The sequence below is a fragment of the Benincasa hispida genome, chromosome 4, assembly GCF_027475165.1.
Source record: "Benincasa hispida cultivar pf3 chromosome 4, pf3_genome.v1.1, whole genome shotgun sequence".
NCBI classification, from domain to species: Eukaryota; Viridiplantae; Streptophyta; class Magnoliopsida; order Cucurbitales; family Cucurbitaceae; genus Benincasa; species Benincasa hispida.
Genome location: NC_143481.1, coordinates 2,482,632 through 2,499,678, shown reverse-complemented (window position 1 = coordinate 2,499,678; position 17,047 = coordinate 2,482,632). Strand labels below are relative to the sequence as shown.

Sequence of the window (17,047 nt, the reverse complement as noted above, 5' to 3'; positions counted from 1 at the left end):
GAATTGTGTTGCTAACGAAATTAGAAGATGAGAATCAAACTTTCTCAATTGATTGTTGACCATTATCGAGCAAGATAAGGAAATTAGTTGTCTTCTGTGAGAGATTGTAGCACTTCTAAAAAATGTTTATATAGCTTTAAATAAACATATCTATCAAGTTATATAATTATAACTTCACTATATTTAGTTTATTAGGTTAATACATACATACATACATCGCCCACTCAATAAATATATAGACAAATATCAATTTATACCCCTAAACTTTGGAATTGTATCAATTGAGACTCTAAACTAATAGATTTCTCAATTTAAACTCTGAACTTTGAAGGTAGTATCGATTTGAACCCCAAACTAATAATTGTATCAATTTAAACCCTAAATTTTCATAAGTCTATTAATTTAAACCCTAAACTTTTATAAATATATCAATTTAGACCTTAAATTTTCATAAGTGTATCCAAATAAAATATATTGGAGGGTATAAATTGATACACTTGTGAAACTTCAAGGTTTAAATTAATACACTTATGAAAATTCAGGGCCTAAATTGATACAATTATTAGTTTAGGGTTTAAATTGATATATTTATGAAAGTTCACTGTTTAAATTGATATGATTATTAGTTTAGGGTTTAAATTGATACAACTCCCAAAGTTCAAGGGTGTAAATTGATATTTTCTCTAAACATATCTATCATCTTATATAATTGTGAATTTACTATATTTTAAAGCTACATGAAAATTCTGATGCAACATTGACCCGATTTAAAAAAATTATGAGTATGTTTGGATTGACTAGAGAAAAAATATTTTTAAAAAATCATTGTTATTTAAAATTTTTTTATGGAAGTTTAAAATAAACTTTGAATGTGTTTTAAAATTTTTTTAATAGTTGACACACACTTCAGTTTTTTTTTTTCCAAAATGACTTATTTTCAAAATTAAATACTTCAAAAGTTAAATCAAACGCACTAAGTTAAAACATTTAACAACATATTTCATCTGAAAGAACTCTGACTCGAGCTTAGGGTTCTCCAACCTGCACTAGGCTCAAAAGATTTAATAGGAAGTGGCCTATTAAGGCATTGGAATGAGAGGCTATTCGAGTGGTCTTAATTCAGTTATCCAATTAAAAGGAGAGACATATCAACTTCTACTGGTGGAGTTAGACTCAAAAGATATCATTCAGGCCTTCAACAATCTAGACGTAGATCTTTCTTAAACAAAGAATGTGGTAAAAACAATTGTTGTGCTTGCCAAACATTTTGGCAAGGTTTCCTTTGGGTTATTGTAATTGTCTTTGTAATTTTGTCACTCCTTCTTTGGCGTATGTTGCTGTGAACCTTTTTTATACTCAGTGTCCTCCCTATAAGGAGGAATGTCGTGTTGCCTATTGACCTTTTTCTATCTCCAAGATCCCTCTAAGGAGGAAGGTCGTGCTACCTATTGTGCTGATATTTATTCTAGTTGGGCAACTTCATTCTTGATGAGAACTTTTCTTGTACACAATATCTAGTTTTAATTGAAGTTTACTTTAAAAAAATATACATATTTTAAAAGTTTAAAGAATGGTCCTAGAACAAGCTTACAAAGAATACTACTTCCACTCTTTCCTTGGTCGTTATTTTATTGAAGAGACACACAAATTTCATCCTAATATTTTCAATTTATCATCATTATTGAAGACACATTTTATTTTTGAAAATTTTTCTTTTATATTTTGCTTTCTTTTCACTCAATTGCTCCACTAACCACTTAACAGAAAATTGACAAAAACAAAATAAGAATGTGAATCAATAACAACAAAAAATGGGATTTCTCCCTAAATGTACCAAAATAAGACCAATATTAAACTTTATATATTTACAAATATACTTGACACGAAGTAATTAGGAATTTTTATATTATATGTCAATTACTATATTAATCTTCTAATATTGCACTTTTTATTATTAAAAATAATGCTAAAGATACTAAAAAGGAAAATTTTTCCATAAAATAATTTTCATGATGCAGTTAATGCTGCCGAAAGTCTACAAAATGAAAAACAAATACATAAAAAATCCATGAATGCAATTGATAGTTTAAAAACAAAAACTGAAAAAGAAATAAGGTGTAAAAACAATAAATTTGACAAACAATTATGTTGAACTTTTCTAAAAAATTGAAAAAAAAAAAAAAACAACAATAACAACAAAAAATAATGTATATGACAAAAAAATTATTTTATTATTTTATCTAGGAAAATTATTTTAAATAACAAAACTACTAAAAAAATTTACAAATAATGACAAAATATCACAGTCTACAACCACGATAGACTACTTGATAAACTACTATTTGTATCAATCATGACACAAATAGTAGTCTATCGCAGTCTTTGACACATATAGTAGTCTAACGCGGTCTATCGCAGATAGACAATAAAATTTTGCTATATATTTGTAAATATTTTAGTTCATTTTCCTATATTTGAAAACATCAATTTTATCTATTTTTAAAACAATAAAACAAAAAATTGATAAATTTGTAATTTTTCTACCGAAAAATAAAATATTAAAAAAAAACCTTCCTTATATATTGCTTCTCAAACTTGCCAAAAGAAAAGACTCGTAAAAACTTTAAAACTTCTAAGTTAATAATTGAAAAATAATAACTAAGTGTCATCATGCTATTTTGACAAGAAAAAAATAAAAAAAAATCGTTAAAATCCATGAATAAAACATAAAGTTATTTAAGACATTTTTAAAAATATACCTTAAGAGTTGAGTCTATTTGACACTTTTTTTTTTTTATAAAAAAAAAAAAGTGGAGTTGTATTTTCCTTTTTCGTTAAATCTCATTCTCATCGTTTCAATCGTTCTCTTTTTTAGTTAGTATAAATAGATAAATAAGGACACATTCAACTTTATGTGAAGATGAGATTTATTAAAACATTTTTGTTGAGATTATAATCCTTCAACTATTAAGTCAATACTAATTTAATTATTTGAATTGTTTACGACTCTCATCCTTTTGAGGTTGAAAATTTGTAGACAGTCTAACACAAAAAAATCAATGTTTAGGGAAGAAATGACATAATAGAATGCAGAACCTCCTATTTTTTGATGCAATGATAAAGCAATAAACAATCTATTGAGTTAATTAAAGAAAAATGTCTTAATTAATTAAACTATGATAAACTTGACTATAATTAAATGATTACCTAGGTTGGCTTTAATTGAATGCAACTATATAAATTATAATTTAAAAGAATTATGGTTTGGAAAAAATAATTAAAAAAATATAGGGTTTGGGAACATTTTTATTTAAATGATGAAAATATAGTGTTTGGAAAATAATAATTTAAAAAATAGATAACAAGGAGAATGATGCGAGAGTCGGGGCATTTAAAAACAAAATAGCTAAGACATGGGAATCCTAAGCTATTTGTATTTATTGTGAGAGACAACATACACATTTTGTTTAGTATTATTATTATTTTGTCTTTATCGTGCGACACAACATACACATTTTGTTTATTATTATTATTATTATTATTATTATTTTGCCTTTTCTAATTTCTTTTGTCTTTTTTTAATTTTGCTCATTTGGCTCATTTTTCTCATTTTCTATTTTAGTGTTGTTTAATTTTGTTCCTTTTTATTCTTTTTTTTTTCATTTTTTTTATGAAGATGTTAAATGTTGTTTGAAGATAAAAATTAGATTAGTTTAAAAAAAGTATTATTATTTATCTTTTACAAAATTTAAAAATTAACCTAATAAGATTGTAAATATGGATGTTCAAATGACCCGACAATCCGAACAATTCAAACTATCCAACTCAAAATGTAAGGATTGGGTTGAGTTAGTTTTGTACTTATGTTGGATTGGATTAAACTTTATCCATTTTTGTTGAGCTAAGCTAGGTCGTGAGTTGGCTAAAAATATTTGGGTTGACCCAACCCAACCCGAATTATATATATATATATATATATATATATCTTTGTTTAAAGTTCGATCACTTTGTATTAATTAATTTGTGAACTTTTAATATTTTTCTTTTAAAATAGCTATGATATTTATCTTTCTTTAAAGTTTATAATAAATACCATAAATATTTAGTACTTAACATTTGAACTTCATGAGATATTAGTTATTAGTCGTAAATAAATTTACATAATTTTAATAAAAAATTAAAAAAGTTATAACCCAACAATTCAATCCAATCCAATCCAAATTGTAAGGGTTAGATCGTATTGGATTAGAGTCTTTATTTGAGTCATCTGAATTGTCAACTCAATCAACCCAAATTTTCGGGTTAGTCTATAAAATACGCTCAATCTAACCCAATCCAACCCATATATAATCATAGTTTAAAAAAGGAGAATTGGAGCATATGGCAAATTTTAGGATTTGGTTTTGAAAAATGGCAAAGCTGACAAATAATAAGATTTATGGAAACTCACATAATGATCACGAATTTACAAATCCCTGTTTTACCCTTGTTTGGTCCGTAACTTTTGTTATTGATGAAACTACAAATACATGCAAGTGTAGAATCATAAACAATGACGAGATTCTGTATACACCATAATTGCTCATGACTTAGCTCTCCACTATCCCTTTAATTGATTCATTTGAAAAATTAGCGTAACCGTCTTCCTCAAAATAACTGCATTCCCTAATTTTCCTCACGTATTTAACATTTCAATGCAGATTTTATTATTAATTTAGATTATGTTTAACAATTTTTCGAATTAATCTCACTTGAATTAAATATCTAGATTTTTCTATCAAATTTATATTTTAAATATTCATATATTATCAAATTTCATTTATCTAATCAAATTTTAAATTTATTCAAATGTTTGAAGTGTTTTTCATTATTTTATACACATCTTATATAAATTAAATGGATTTTTTACCCATATCTTTTAAGGTTTAAATTGTTTTATATATGTTATTAGATTCAATTGTACCTACTTCATATTTAGTCACTATTTTAGTTGACATTTTGATAATACTTGACTCGCCCTTAATTGGTTCGTATGTCCGAAATATTAAATATAGTGTAATTGTAGAGCTTTATTAATAACCTAGATATAAATACAGCGTAAGTGGAAAGGTTGATTAATAATCGGGATATAGATACAATGTAATTGGAGAGTTTGATTAATAACCAAATTAATCATATTATAATCTAACGGATCCAATTTCAAAATGAAAAATGAGCGTCATTCCGTAATTTTCACCCTCTTTTGGAATTTGAATTTATTTTTTAAATTAGATTTTGATAAAATTGATTTGAAATAAACCAATCTCTTCCTTATTTTTCTCCCCATTCAAATTAGTTGTATGTTTTGACTTGATTTAACCACTTTTTGAAAATATTCGGAATTAATCAATCTTTAGTTTGTTTATCACCATTTTGATTTTAATTTATATATTTAGATTTTACATTATTTTATTATTTTTTGTTATTTTAAATTCGGATTAAATTTTTTTTATTCTAATTTGGATTTTACTTAATATTTTATACATATTATCATCTACCAAACTGTATATTTCATTTAAATTTTATCATTTTTGTATTTTTTAATCACATTTTATTCATTATCATCTTATTATATTATTATATAATTATTTTGTCTTTTTGACAAATAAATAAGTATCCACTTTTGCAATCTTACTGTTTATGCCTCTGCAACGAGTTAGGCTTTTTTCATGGTTTATAAATACAGTGTAATTATTGAAGCTTAATGAAAAGGGAATTATGAATATAGTGTAATAGTAAATAAACGAACTCCCTCCCTGATTTTTCTCCCCCAAATTATATTTTAATTTATATTTTATTATCAAATTAGATTTTATCTAGCTACTTATCGAATTAAACAAGAGCCTCCTGATTTTTCTCTCCAATTTATATTTAAATTTCTTTTATTATCAAATTTGATTTTATTCAACTAACTTTCGATTTGTTTATATGTTTGTTACAAATTCAAATGTATCGAAATATTTTTTTCCAATTTATATTTGAATTTAGCTTTTATTATCAAATTTGATTTTATTCAAATAACTTTCGATTTGTTTAAATGTTTGTTACAAATTCAAATGTATTGAAATATTTTTTTCATTATTTTATACATATTGTTATCAAATTAATTTATCTTTTTTTTTTCTTCATATTTTCGATCTTTTTAATTTTTCATATAGAAATACGTAAAACTTGTTGTACTTAAAAAGAAATATATAAATGGGAACTAAACTTTAAAGGTTTGAAACAAGTATATATATATATATATATATATAATTTATTATCATCATCATCATCATTATTTATTAAAATATAAAACAGCAAAAAATCCTAAATTTCATATTCTTCATGTTCTTCACTTAGCCGCCCCTAAAATCTCTTTTTCTCATTCTCAATCTGATATATGTGACTGTTGGTTTAACAACCCTTTATTGAATTCCATCATCTTGGCTAGCTTTTAACGACCATCTTCACCGAAACGAAAACCTTTTTTGGTCGCACACATATTTCTTGCTTTTGTTTCTACTTTGAACATCATTTTCAACAATAACATTCTAGAATTGATAGTGTTTAAAGTTGGCTTTCAAGATCATATGAGCAAGTCACATGGAATGAAGATGATGAAACATCTACAAGTTTCTAATAACCCCCATCACTTGGTCTTCATCTTCCTTCTATAGGATGTTGGATAGAAACCCCCACCACTTGGTCTTCATCTTCCTTTTATAGGATGTTGGAAGCGTTAAGGACCATAGTGATTTTTATTTTTTGCTTATGGAATGTTTAGATACGGTGTAGTTCTAGAATATTTAGGTACAGTGTATTTGTGATATATGAGTTACTTTTGAAGCAGTATATATTTATATCTGTGTACTTAATTTTTTTGTTTTAGGGTAGTTTTGTTATTTTTAATTAGTATTTTCTATTATATAAATTCGTTTTGCTATTTTTATAATTTTGAAATGTTTTTACCATTTCTCCAAATAAAACTTTACATTTCCCTTGTCAACCCTTTAAAAAATGCACATACTTTTTTTTCAAAAAAAAAAAAAAAACACATTTAGTTCTTGTACTTAAAAGTAACGATTTTTTTAAAAAGTAGAGATAGATGAAAATATGAAATTTTTCGATAAATATAAAAGTAAAAAAAAATAGGAAAAAATAAAAGTACTCCATAAATATGTAAAATTGAACTGCATTAGTAAATTGAGTTGTTTGAATTTAAAATTTTGTAGGCCAAATGATCCATTATTTTTAATTTAACAACATGTGAAAATAGAAATCCATAACTTTACAATAAAATAATGCACAAACCAATTAAAATATACTTGTGGGGAAAAAAGTTTATGCATGGAGCATAATTGAGAAGTGTGTTTTATTAGGCCCAAGTCTCGCCGGTCACGCCCGCCTCGTGGCAGTGGCAGGGGATTGGAAATTTTGTTTGTTTTTATTATTACTAATTAATAATAAATACACGTGAAATATTTGGACTTTTAATTTAAAGTTTTTAAATACTATTTAATTGCAGGGGATTTTTAAAAATAAAAAAATAAAAAAACTATTTACACAAAATAATAAAATTTTAATCCTTTAGTAGAGGCTAATAGAAGTTAGTGTCTATCAATATCTATAAGTATTTTTTTTTTTGCTATTTTAATAAATAGTTTGACATTTTTCTATTTATGAAAATTTCTCTTAATTTGTAATAAATTTTTATAAATGTAATGAATAATTATTATTTAAACGTAGTTTTGGGCTAGTTGCATAAATGGAATTCAGACTCAAGATAATAGAATATATAGTACATGAATAAAATAATTACATATACAAAACAAAAAAAAAATGGTAAAAGACTAAAAGGCCCACATCTAACCACCATTTTGCTCGCTTCTTCCCAATTTTCTCAAATTGAAAGCTATCGTTGATAGCAGCTATTAGTGATAGCCACTGATAGCATCTATCAGTGATAACAACTATATATTCTATCACTGATAGTTGCTGTCAGTTGTTATCACTGATAGTTGCTATAAATGGTAGCTTTCAATTTGAGAAATATATTAATACAATATTGAAATATAGCTTTTAATTTACTATAAGTTATCAATGTCTATCATTGATACACTTTCATCCATTGGAATCAACTCTGAAATATAAATAGTTAAGGCTATTAGTGGCTATCAATAGTAGACTTTTATAAGTAGTTATCAACATTGAAAGAAAATTAACAACTTTGAAAGATTGAGCTATACCAGTGATGAAAAACTACTAATGACTCTCGCTGATAGACTTTCATAAATGACTATCAACTTTGAAAGATTAACACAGTAGTTCTAACTGATAATCTTCTATCGTAGCTATCACGGATAGCCATTGTTAGTTGCTATCACTGATAGATTTTTATCAATTAGAATCAACCTTGAAATATCAACACTTAAAGCTAGCATGAGAATTCTACAACTAGTTATGAACTAAAAAAAAAAAAAAAAAAAATCGTTATATGGATTTCACCTAACTTCTATCACTGATATCACTAATATCACTCATATCATGGTTATTAGTAATAACTTCTTTCACTGATAACATTATTGATAAGATGTTATCAATGATCTCATTGGTATCATGCTATAAATGATTTCATTAATATCATGCTATCAGTGATAGCTCTCTATTATCAATAATATATCATCTATGGTAGTTTCTATAATTGATAATGTGCTATTAGTGGTAGCTTCTATCATTGATAATGTGTTATTAGTGTTAACTTCTATCACTGATAACATATTATCAGTGGTAGCTTCTATCATCGATAATGTACTATTAGTGTTAACTTCTATCACTGATAACATGCTATCAGTGACAGCTTCTATCAATTATAGCTACTGACCACTTTAATGTCTCTTTCCTTGTCCTTTCCAAACATTCCCATAGTCCATTTTCTTTTCAATACCTCTAAGGGCACTTTGTAAAAACAGAAAACAGTCAACCAAACCATTATTTTTCGCTTGGTTTTGTAAACAAATATTACAGTATACAAATACACAAATATTTCAAGTTGTGCCCTTCATTTTGGGTCATCTATGCCATTTTTTCAAGTTTATTTCTCATAGACATTATACTTTTAAAGTCCTTTAAAAAGAAAAAAAAAACTATTGCCCTGTCTGATATCATTCGCATTTATCATTTTTTTGAGAAATAAACTTGTTTAATAACTATTATCGTTTCTTATTTCAAACTTTTAAGAAACGTTTCTAAAAATGGTGCAAATTTATGGACTAAATAAACAGTTTCTTCAAATCTGTTTTCATTTGCTCTTCATATTTAATGTTTCATTATAATAATCAAACTTGATGATTGACTTGTTGATGTTAATTCACTTATAAATTGTTTTCAAGTCTTGGGTACGAAACTCAGTCTCATAATTCTTATGAAAAAATGGAAGAAGAAAAAACCGGATAAAAGAAAAAAGATTAAAAAAAGAAAAGAAAAGAAAGAGAGAAGTTTAAGAAACTGGAGAAAGGAAAGGAAAATTAGAAAAAAAAAAAAAGAAAAAAAAAGCAAGAACTGAAGAAAGAAAAGGAAAAAAAGAAGAAGAAAGAAGCAAAAATTGAAGAAAATAAAAAAAATAAAAAAAATGAAGAAGAAGATGTGCAAATAAGACAAAATAAGGGAGGGCGAAATTGAAATTATAAAAAATTTAAAAGTTGATTAGTAAACACTTCTATATTTTAAAGAGGTGATATATTTTTAGATTTTTTCCCTATACTTGCAATATATTGCAAAATTCTCAATATTACTATACTATATATATTCTTTCAACATAATAATGTATATTTGAGGGAATCTTTAGATAATATATAATTAGATAAATGAGATTTTTGATTTCTACCTTCAAATTAGGTTGCATTTGAGACTTTGAATTTTAAAGACAATAATATTATTCTTATATTTGAATTTAGTTCTATTTTGGTTCCTCCATAAATTTTTCCATTATATATGACCCTTAATTTTTATAAAAGTAAAAAATATTTTCTTTCTTCAATTTCTAAATTATTAAAAAAATTCAAAAATTAATTAAATAAGGGGATAAGTGAGATAAATAATACTGTTTAAAAAATAAATTGGAAGAAACAGTTTGGTTGGAAAGAAAATTAGGAAATCCATGTGGTTGTTTTGCTTTTATAGAGTATTCCGTTAAATGGACTGAAACGTCCGATCTTCTTTTTCTTTCTTTTCTTTTTCTTTTTTTCCCCTTCTATTTTTAGTTATCTTTGACATTTTTTTTTACTTTTTTTTTTTTTCATTTAAACTATTTTTTTTTGGTAGTATTGACTATTGAGTTTGTCGAAGATTTTTTTATAGAAAAAAATATATTTTTTCTCTAAATTTTGGGTTTCTTCTATTTGTTTCTAGATTATAAAATGTTATATTTGCCGTCCTAAATTAATCTCTAGGTTTAATTTAGTCGCTAAGTTTCAAGACTCACATGTTCAGATTTAATTTGATAGGTAGGTTTCAAGATTTACATGTTTCTTTCTAAACAACCACATTGAATCTTTGACGTTAATATTAATTAATGAATTTAAAATAATTTTAGTTATTAGCATCAATCTGAGTTTCAATTTGAATTAAAAACTAAAAGAATAAATAGATTAAAAAATAAATATGTTAAAATGAAGTCTTAATTTTACAAAAACATTGATAAAAATATAGATAAAATGCCCATGTCCTTGGATATTTATAAAGAAAAATCTTTAAAACAAAAATTCAAAGAAAGTAATAAATAAATGTTTTATGCTTTTTTTTTAACAAGTTAAAATATGTATTATTAATATTATATTCATATTAGTAATATCTTGTTTTCGTTAAAATATCGTTTTGATCTTGATTATGTGAAGTTTGTTCAATTTTAGTTTCCCTACTTTCAAAAAAATTAAAACTAAAAGAACAAATGTTTATAGTAAAATGTTAATAAAGAATAAATGTTTATAGTAAAATGCTAATATAAAATAATTTTTTTTTCAGAAAATTAACTATAATTGACAATGATGACTAAATTTAAGATTTTTTAGAAAGTGTATGGACTAAAATTGAACAATGATTGAAATTATTTTAAATCAATTAATTGATATTAATATAAAAAATTGAAAATAATATTTAATGAAAAATAAAAATTAAACCTAAATTAAATTTATCAAAAAGTAAATTAATAACATTTTAAAATTTATGACTAAATAGAAATTAAGTCAAATTTAGAGATTAAAAATATTTGTTTTCCGTAAAAAATTAATCTTTGGCAATCTCAATACTACCCAGATGTAGTTTAAAAAGACCGGTTTTTTTTAAAAGGTCAAAATGGAAACTTCGGTCCGTTTGGCAGAAAAAAAAAGAAAAATTTGAGACGCACTCTATAAAAGAATATATATATATTTTCCTAATTTTTCTCCAACCAACCTGCTTCTTCAATTTATTTTAAAACAGTATCATTTATCTCACTTATCCCTGAGTAAGGAGATGGAAAAAAATAAAATAAAATTACTTTTTGAAATTTTAATAATTAAAAACTTAGAAAAAGTATATTTATTTAGAAATAAGTTTATCCATAGTTTTCCACGAGTAATTTAAAAAAAAAAAAAAAAAACCCTCACAGATGAACCAAAATGGAACCAAATGCAAACTCCCAGAGTAAAAATTGTTGAGTTCGAAAACACAATCTAAATACAACTAACTCAAATATTTTAAAAGAGAAGTGTAATATTTTTTACATTATTTTATTAGATGGAGAGGTTTTGTTCCTTTGGTCTTTGAACTTTTAAAAATTACAAATTTAATTCCTAAGCTTTCAAATAATTTTGTAAAATTCATGAATATGCTAGTCACAAAATTTAAAGTTTACAGTTTCATTAGATCAAATTCACATTTAATAAATCAATTAATTCTTAAAAACTTTGAAATTTTTATGGTCTTATTAGACACAAACTTAAAATTTCAGGGACTCTATTAGACACAAAATAGAAAGTTGAGAAATTTGTTAGATACATTTGAAAGTTCAGAGATTAAATAATAGACAAAGCATTTAAAGTTTCGAGCCTAATTAACTTATAATTTAATCCATATTGGTTAACAATAATTGACATGTATTACTTTTATGACGTTGAATGTTTAAATTATATTTCAATAAACTATACTCTACTTGTATTCAAAAAAGAATAGTACTGAGATGCATTCCAGATTATACCCATCTATTATATCATACAAACTTGTTTCATAATAATTTGACACGTGACAAATTTTTTTTACCTCTTTCTTTAAATATTTAAATATATATTTTTTTTGTGCGATGTGAGTGGACACACAGAAATATTATTCCTGTTAAAAGATAACGAATCACAAGTCATATTGATATGCTGCCCTCAAAGATTCTTCCTATGACCTGTATACATATAAATTTCTAGTTTTATTATTATTATTATTTTATACATATAAAAACACACATTTCAAATGTGGGTTGTTTAATTAGCACTAAACAACAAGTGATAAGAGCCTACATATTGTCGGAGGGAAATGGGTTTCAGAACCAATATGATCGGAGAAAAATCAGAAAGAGAGAGAGAGAGAGAAAAGAAGGAAAAATGGAAGGAAGTTCAAAGCTAAGCCATTTGTTGGTGACAGTATTTCTATACACTTTCACAACCATGATGGCCTTTCCGGCCATTACAGATGTCACCATGTCCGCTCTGTGTCCCGGTCAAGACGAGTGTTCTCTCGCCATTTACTTCACCGGCTTTCAACAAGTCGTAAGTTTTCTACGATGGAACTAACCGTTTTTCATTCCATATGTATGTAGGAATGAGGATTTGTAGTCCATTCAAATTGCAAAAACCCAATAGTTTTGAAAAATCGAATTGAAAACTTAGTGAAACTAATAAATGCGGTTCGATTCGATTTGAAAATTTTTTAAAATTGAACCAAATCGTTTTTAACTAATATATATACATATTTAGGATTGTTTTTAAATATAGAAAAATAAACCAAAATATTTACAAAATATGACAAATTTTTTTTATAGACACTAATAAATTTCTATCAGCAATATCTATCAACGTCTATCATTATTCGAAAAATTTGCTATATCTTGTAAATATTTTCAACAGTTTTACCGTTTGAAATATTTCTCATTTATTTATTTATTTAAAAAAAGAATAAAACCGAATTTTAAACCGACCTATTTTTAATTTAAAGAACAAAACCAAATTAACCGAATCGAACCGAACCGTCTTTTAATTAAAAATATAACATAAGACTTTTTAAAAATATCAAAATCAAATTTAAACTCGAACCGAATCATATATATACGATTCGGTTCAGTTCGGTTTAGTTTCACATATTAGAAAATTTGATTCGATTCAGTTCGACCACCAAACTGAATTGAATCGAACAGTTTCCACCACTAAAGATTTGAATAATTTATGTTTTTGTATTACATAGGTGACTGGAATTGGTGCGTTGCTAATGGTGCCACTACTTGGAAACCTCTCGGATAAATTTGGGAGGAAGACTCTTCTCACCATTCCCTTGGTTCTCGCCATAATTCCCCTTGGTTGGTGTTGGTCACATGATCTCTGCATTTCTTCTTCTTTTTGTTAAATTATCCTTTAGACGAGATTAGAGTAAATTTAATCTTATATTTGTAGTTAAATTGTTGGTTTTGATGGTAGGGATATTGGGATATGGGAGGTCAAGAGATTTGTTCTATATTTATTTTCGGTTGAAATGTGTGACGAGTACAATTTGTGAAGGAAGCGTTCAATGCTTGGCTGTTGTCTATGTGGTAAGAACTAAATTTATCATTTCAAGGTTAAATTAGAAGTTTAGTCCATAAAATTTGAAAGTTGTCTAATTTTAAAAGTTCAATAACCAAATAATAGACACAAAACTAGGAGTTAATCTATTTTAAATATATTTTCATTCTTTCTTCTTAAACTTTGTTTGTTGCTCACTTAGTCAGAATGATTCCTCTGGCTTAAAAATAATAATAATTAAATAATTAAAAAAAACTATTGTAAAATTTATGCAATTTTTTTTTATTAAATTATAAAAAATACCTTTGAAATTTTTATTTTGGGTCAAAAGTACCTCTAAATTTTAAAAAATTTCAAAATACTTTTAAAGTTTCAAAAAGAGTTCAAAAATACCCTTACCATTAGCTTTGAATGAAAATGGTTAGTATTTTATTCAAAAACATGGATTTTAAAAATTTTTAAAAGTACCTTTAAACTTAACAAATCTAAAAAATATCCTTACCATTGGAATGTAAACAAAAACTATTAATACTTTATTGTAAAAATAACTCTAAAATTTCAAAAATAAAAAAGTTGAAAAAAATGCTCAAACAGATAGTATCAATCAATTTGTTTGAAGTTTTCTTCAGTTTGAAAACAATCAATTTTAAAACAAATTATATGGATACTCTCGTTTTTTTTAATATAGATACTCTCATTTTTCTTCTATTTTTTTCAATTATTACATCAATTTTCTCATCAACCAAAAAATATAAAACAAAACTTTAAAGCATCGTTTGATAATCATTTTGTTTTTAGTTTTTTTATTTTAAAAATTAAGCTTATGAATATTACTTCCACCTCCAAATTTATTGCTTTGTTATCTACTTTTCACCAATAATTTAAAATACCAACCCAATTTTTGAAAATTAAAAAAAGTAGCTTTAAAAATGTTATATTTTGTTTTTGGAATTTGGTTAATAATTCAACCATCGTACTTAAGAAATATGTAAATCATTGAAAGAAGTATGAATGAAATAAATTTAATTTTCAAAAATAAAAACAAAAAACAAATGGTTACCAAACGAGGCTTAAGTTAAAACATAAAATCCAATAAAATCTCACAAAATTCAAAAATCAAAACCTCCCCTTAAAACATACATAAATAGTTAAAAAAAAAGTATTTGATCATTAACACACACTCAATTACTCTGATAAGAAAATTTAAATCCTAAGATTTCTATGTGCTTACATTATTCTTTTTCTCGTTATAGTCTATATATCTTAACATTGTGGACAATTTAATGAATTTATTTATATATAAGCAAATGTTAAGTAGCTAAACAAAAAGAGGAATAGAGGGTATTGATGAAGAAAAGAGAAAAAAGAGGAAAAATAAAGAAGTAGGAGAGTATTAGCGGTTTTTGGTTGTATTCTTACAACAAGGATATTTTTGAATTTTGTTTAAGTTTAAGAGTATTTTTGAAATTTTGAATGTTCAGGAATATTTTTAATACAAAACTATAATAGTTTCCATCTAAAATTAATGTTAAGATTAATTTTGAACTCGTTTTGGGATTTTAAAAGTATTTTTGAAACTTTTGAAAGCTTAAAGGTAATTTTTGATACAAAATACAAAGTTTAAGAATATTTTGTATAATTTAGTTTTTTTAGTACAACATCTATAAGAATAAGGGATCAAACCTCTAATTTAGGGAAGTCATACTAATTAGCTAAGCTCATTTTATCTAAAATTTCTACAACTTGTAGACTTGGTTTGACTTCTAAATTTTTTAGGTGGCATAATATAAATAAAGTAATCATAACTAGCACTAGTAGTTAGAACATTTGACTTCTATATATATATATAAAGTAATCATAATTAGAACCAGTAGTTAGAACTTTTTGACTTTAATTAATTGTTTTAGTGGTATACTGTCTCTTTGTAAAAGTTTCTTAATGAGTTAGAACTTGTTTTTTACCTGAATTTTTTTAGTGGTATAACTATAACTTCTCTTTTAAAAAAAGTTTCCTAATTAGCGACAACTATGTGATCTGTGGAATCTTTGGTTCGTTTTAATAAGTGAAAATTATTAAGGGAGAAAATACTAAAACAATAAACTCTAAAATATCTATTGTTTAATTTTTATTGAGGGGATTTTTAAAAATAGAAAAATAAACCAAAAGTAATAAAATTTTAATTTTTTTTGAAGTCTATCGGTAATAGAAATTGATAAAATTCTATCATCGATAGATATGGATAAAAGTTATATTTATTAATATTTTTTTTTCTATTTCTATAATAGTTTGACAATTTTTTTTATCGATGAAAATTTTCCTTTTATTTATGATCCCAAGACCCTATGTTTGGTACCTATAGTAATTAAAAGACTAAAAGGGATCTAATATTAGATTTATTTTTGGAGGTATATATATACTCTATCGAATTTGATTTTTAATAACCTTTTCAATAAGAGAAAAAACCGTTCTAAACTGTCTATTTTTTATTTTTTTCAAATATAAATTAAGATGTCAAATTTATAATAAAGAAGCAAATCGATGGATTGAGTTAGTTTTTTTTTGGCAAAAATATTGTAATTAAAATGTGAGGTGAGAAATCCAACCTCGAATTCAATATTACTGGTCTTTGTTTTTTGGTTTTTCGAATTTTCGTTGCACTCCGGGCCCACCCATTCCCACCCTCCCGTTTCAGTGGTTGCATTTGGCTGCTTCAACGTTGGCACATAGCACCCTCAAACCCTTTTTCGACGCCATGGCCATCCAGTCATGACTTTGGGTTATCTCTGCCGTTACAGGCTGACAATGTACAGGAACACCAGCGAGCTTCTGCATTCGGAATGTTATCCGCCATTATCTCTTCTGCGTCCGTCTGCGGGACTCTCTGTGCTCGTCTTCTCTCCATTTCATCCATATTTCAGGTACTCTTTGCTTTCTTTCTCTCAAATTTCATATATAGTAAGTTTTCAACTCATTGTCTTCTTGAATAGGTGGCGGCAGCCACGGCGGCTGTGGCGGCAGCGTATATGAGGATTTTCCTTACTGATTCTGCCGTCGGTTGCAATCTTTCTGCTCCTTTACTGTCTGGGGAGAATGTAGAATCTGTTTCTTTGGATCCAATTTCGTCTAAACAGGAAAATTATACTACGACCTTGCCTTCACTGACGGACCTTTTTTCCCTGTTGAAGACTAGGTATGTGTTCAATTATTTGTAAAAAAAAAAAAAAAAAAAA

General features: G+C 25.7%; 1 protein-coding gene across 2 annotated transcripts in view; it reads left to right on the top strand.

Annotated features, from left to right (window-relative positions):
- Positions 1-12,597: 12,597 nt before the first annotated feature.
- The window catches only part of LOC120076312 (uncharacterized), an 8,180-nt gene continuing 3,730 nt past the window's right edge, over positions 12,598-17,047 (top strand). The window contains exons 1-5 of one of the 2 annotated variants that reach the window (XM_039030076.2): positions 12,598-12,812; positions 13,504-13,615; positions 13,734-13,846; positions 16,613-16,735; positions 16,805-17,007. In XM_039030076.2, the coding sequence (XP_038886004.1) occupies positions 12,648-12,812; positions 13,504-13,615; positions 13,734-13,846; positions 16,613-16,735; positions 16,805-17,007 (716 nt within the window). In that variant the 5' untranslated portion in view covers positions 12,598-12,647. Of the gene's footprint in view, positions 12,813-13,503; positions 13,616-13,733; positions 13,847-16,509; positions 16,736-16,804; positions 17,008-17,047 lie in introns of those variants that run through there. The other variant, XM_090313008.1, reaches the window with a different exon arrangement.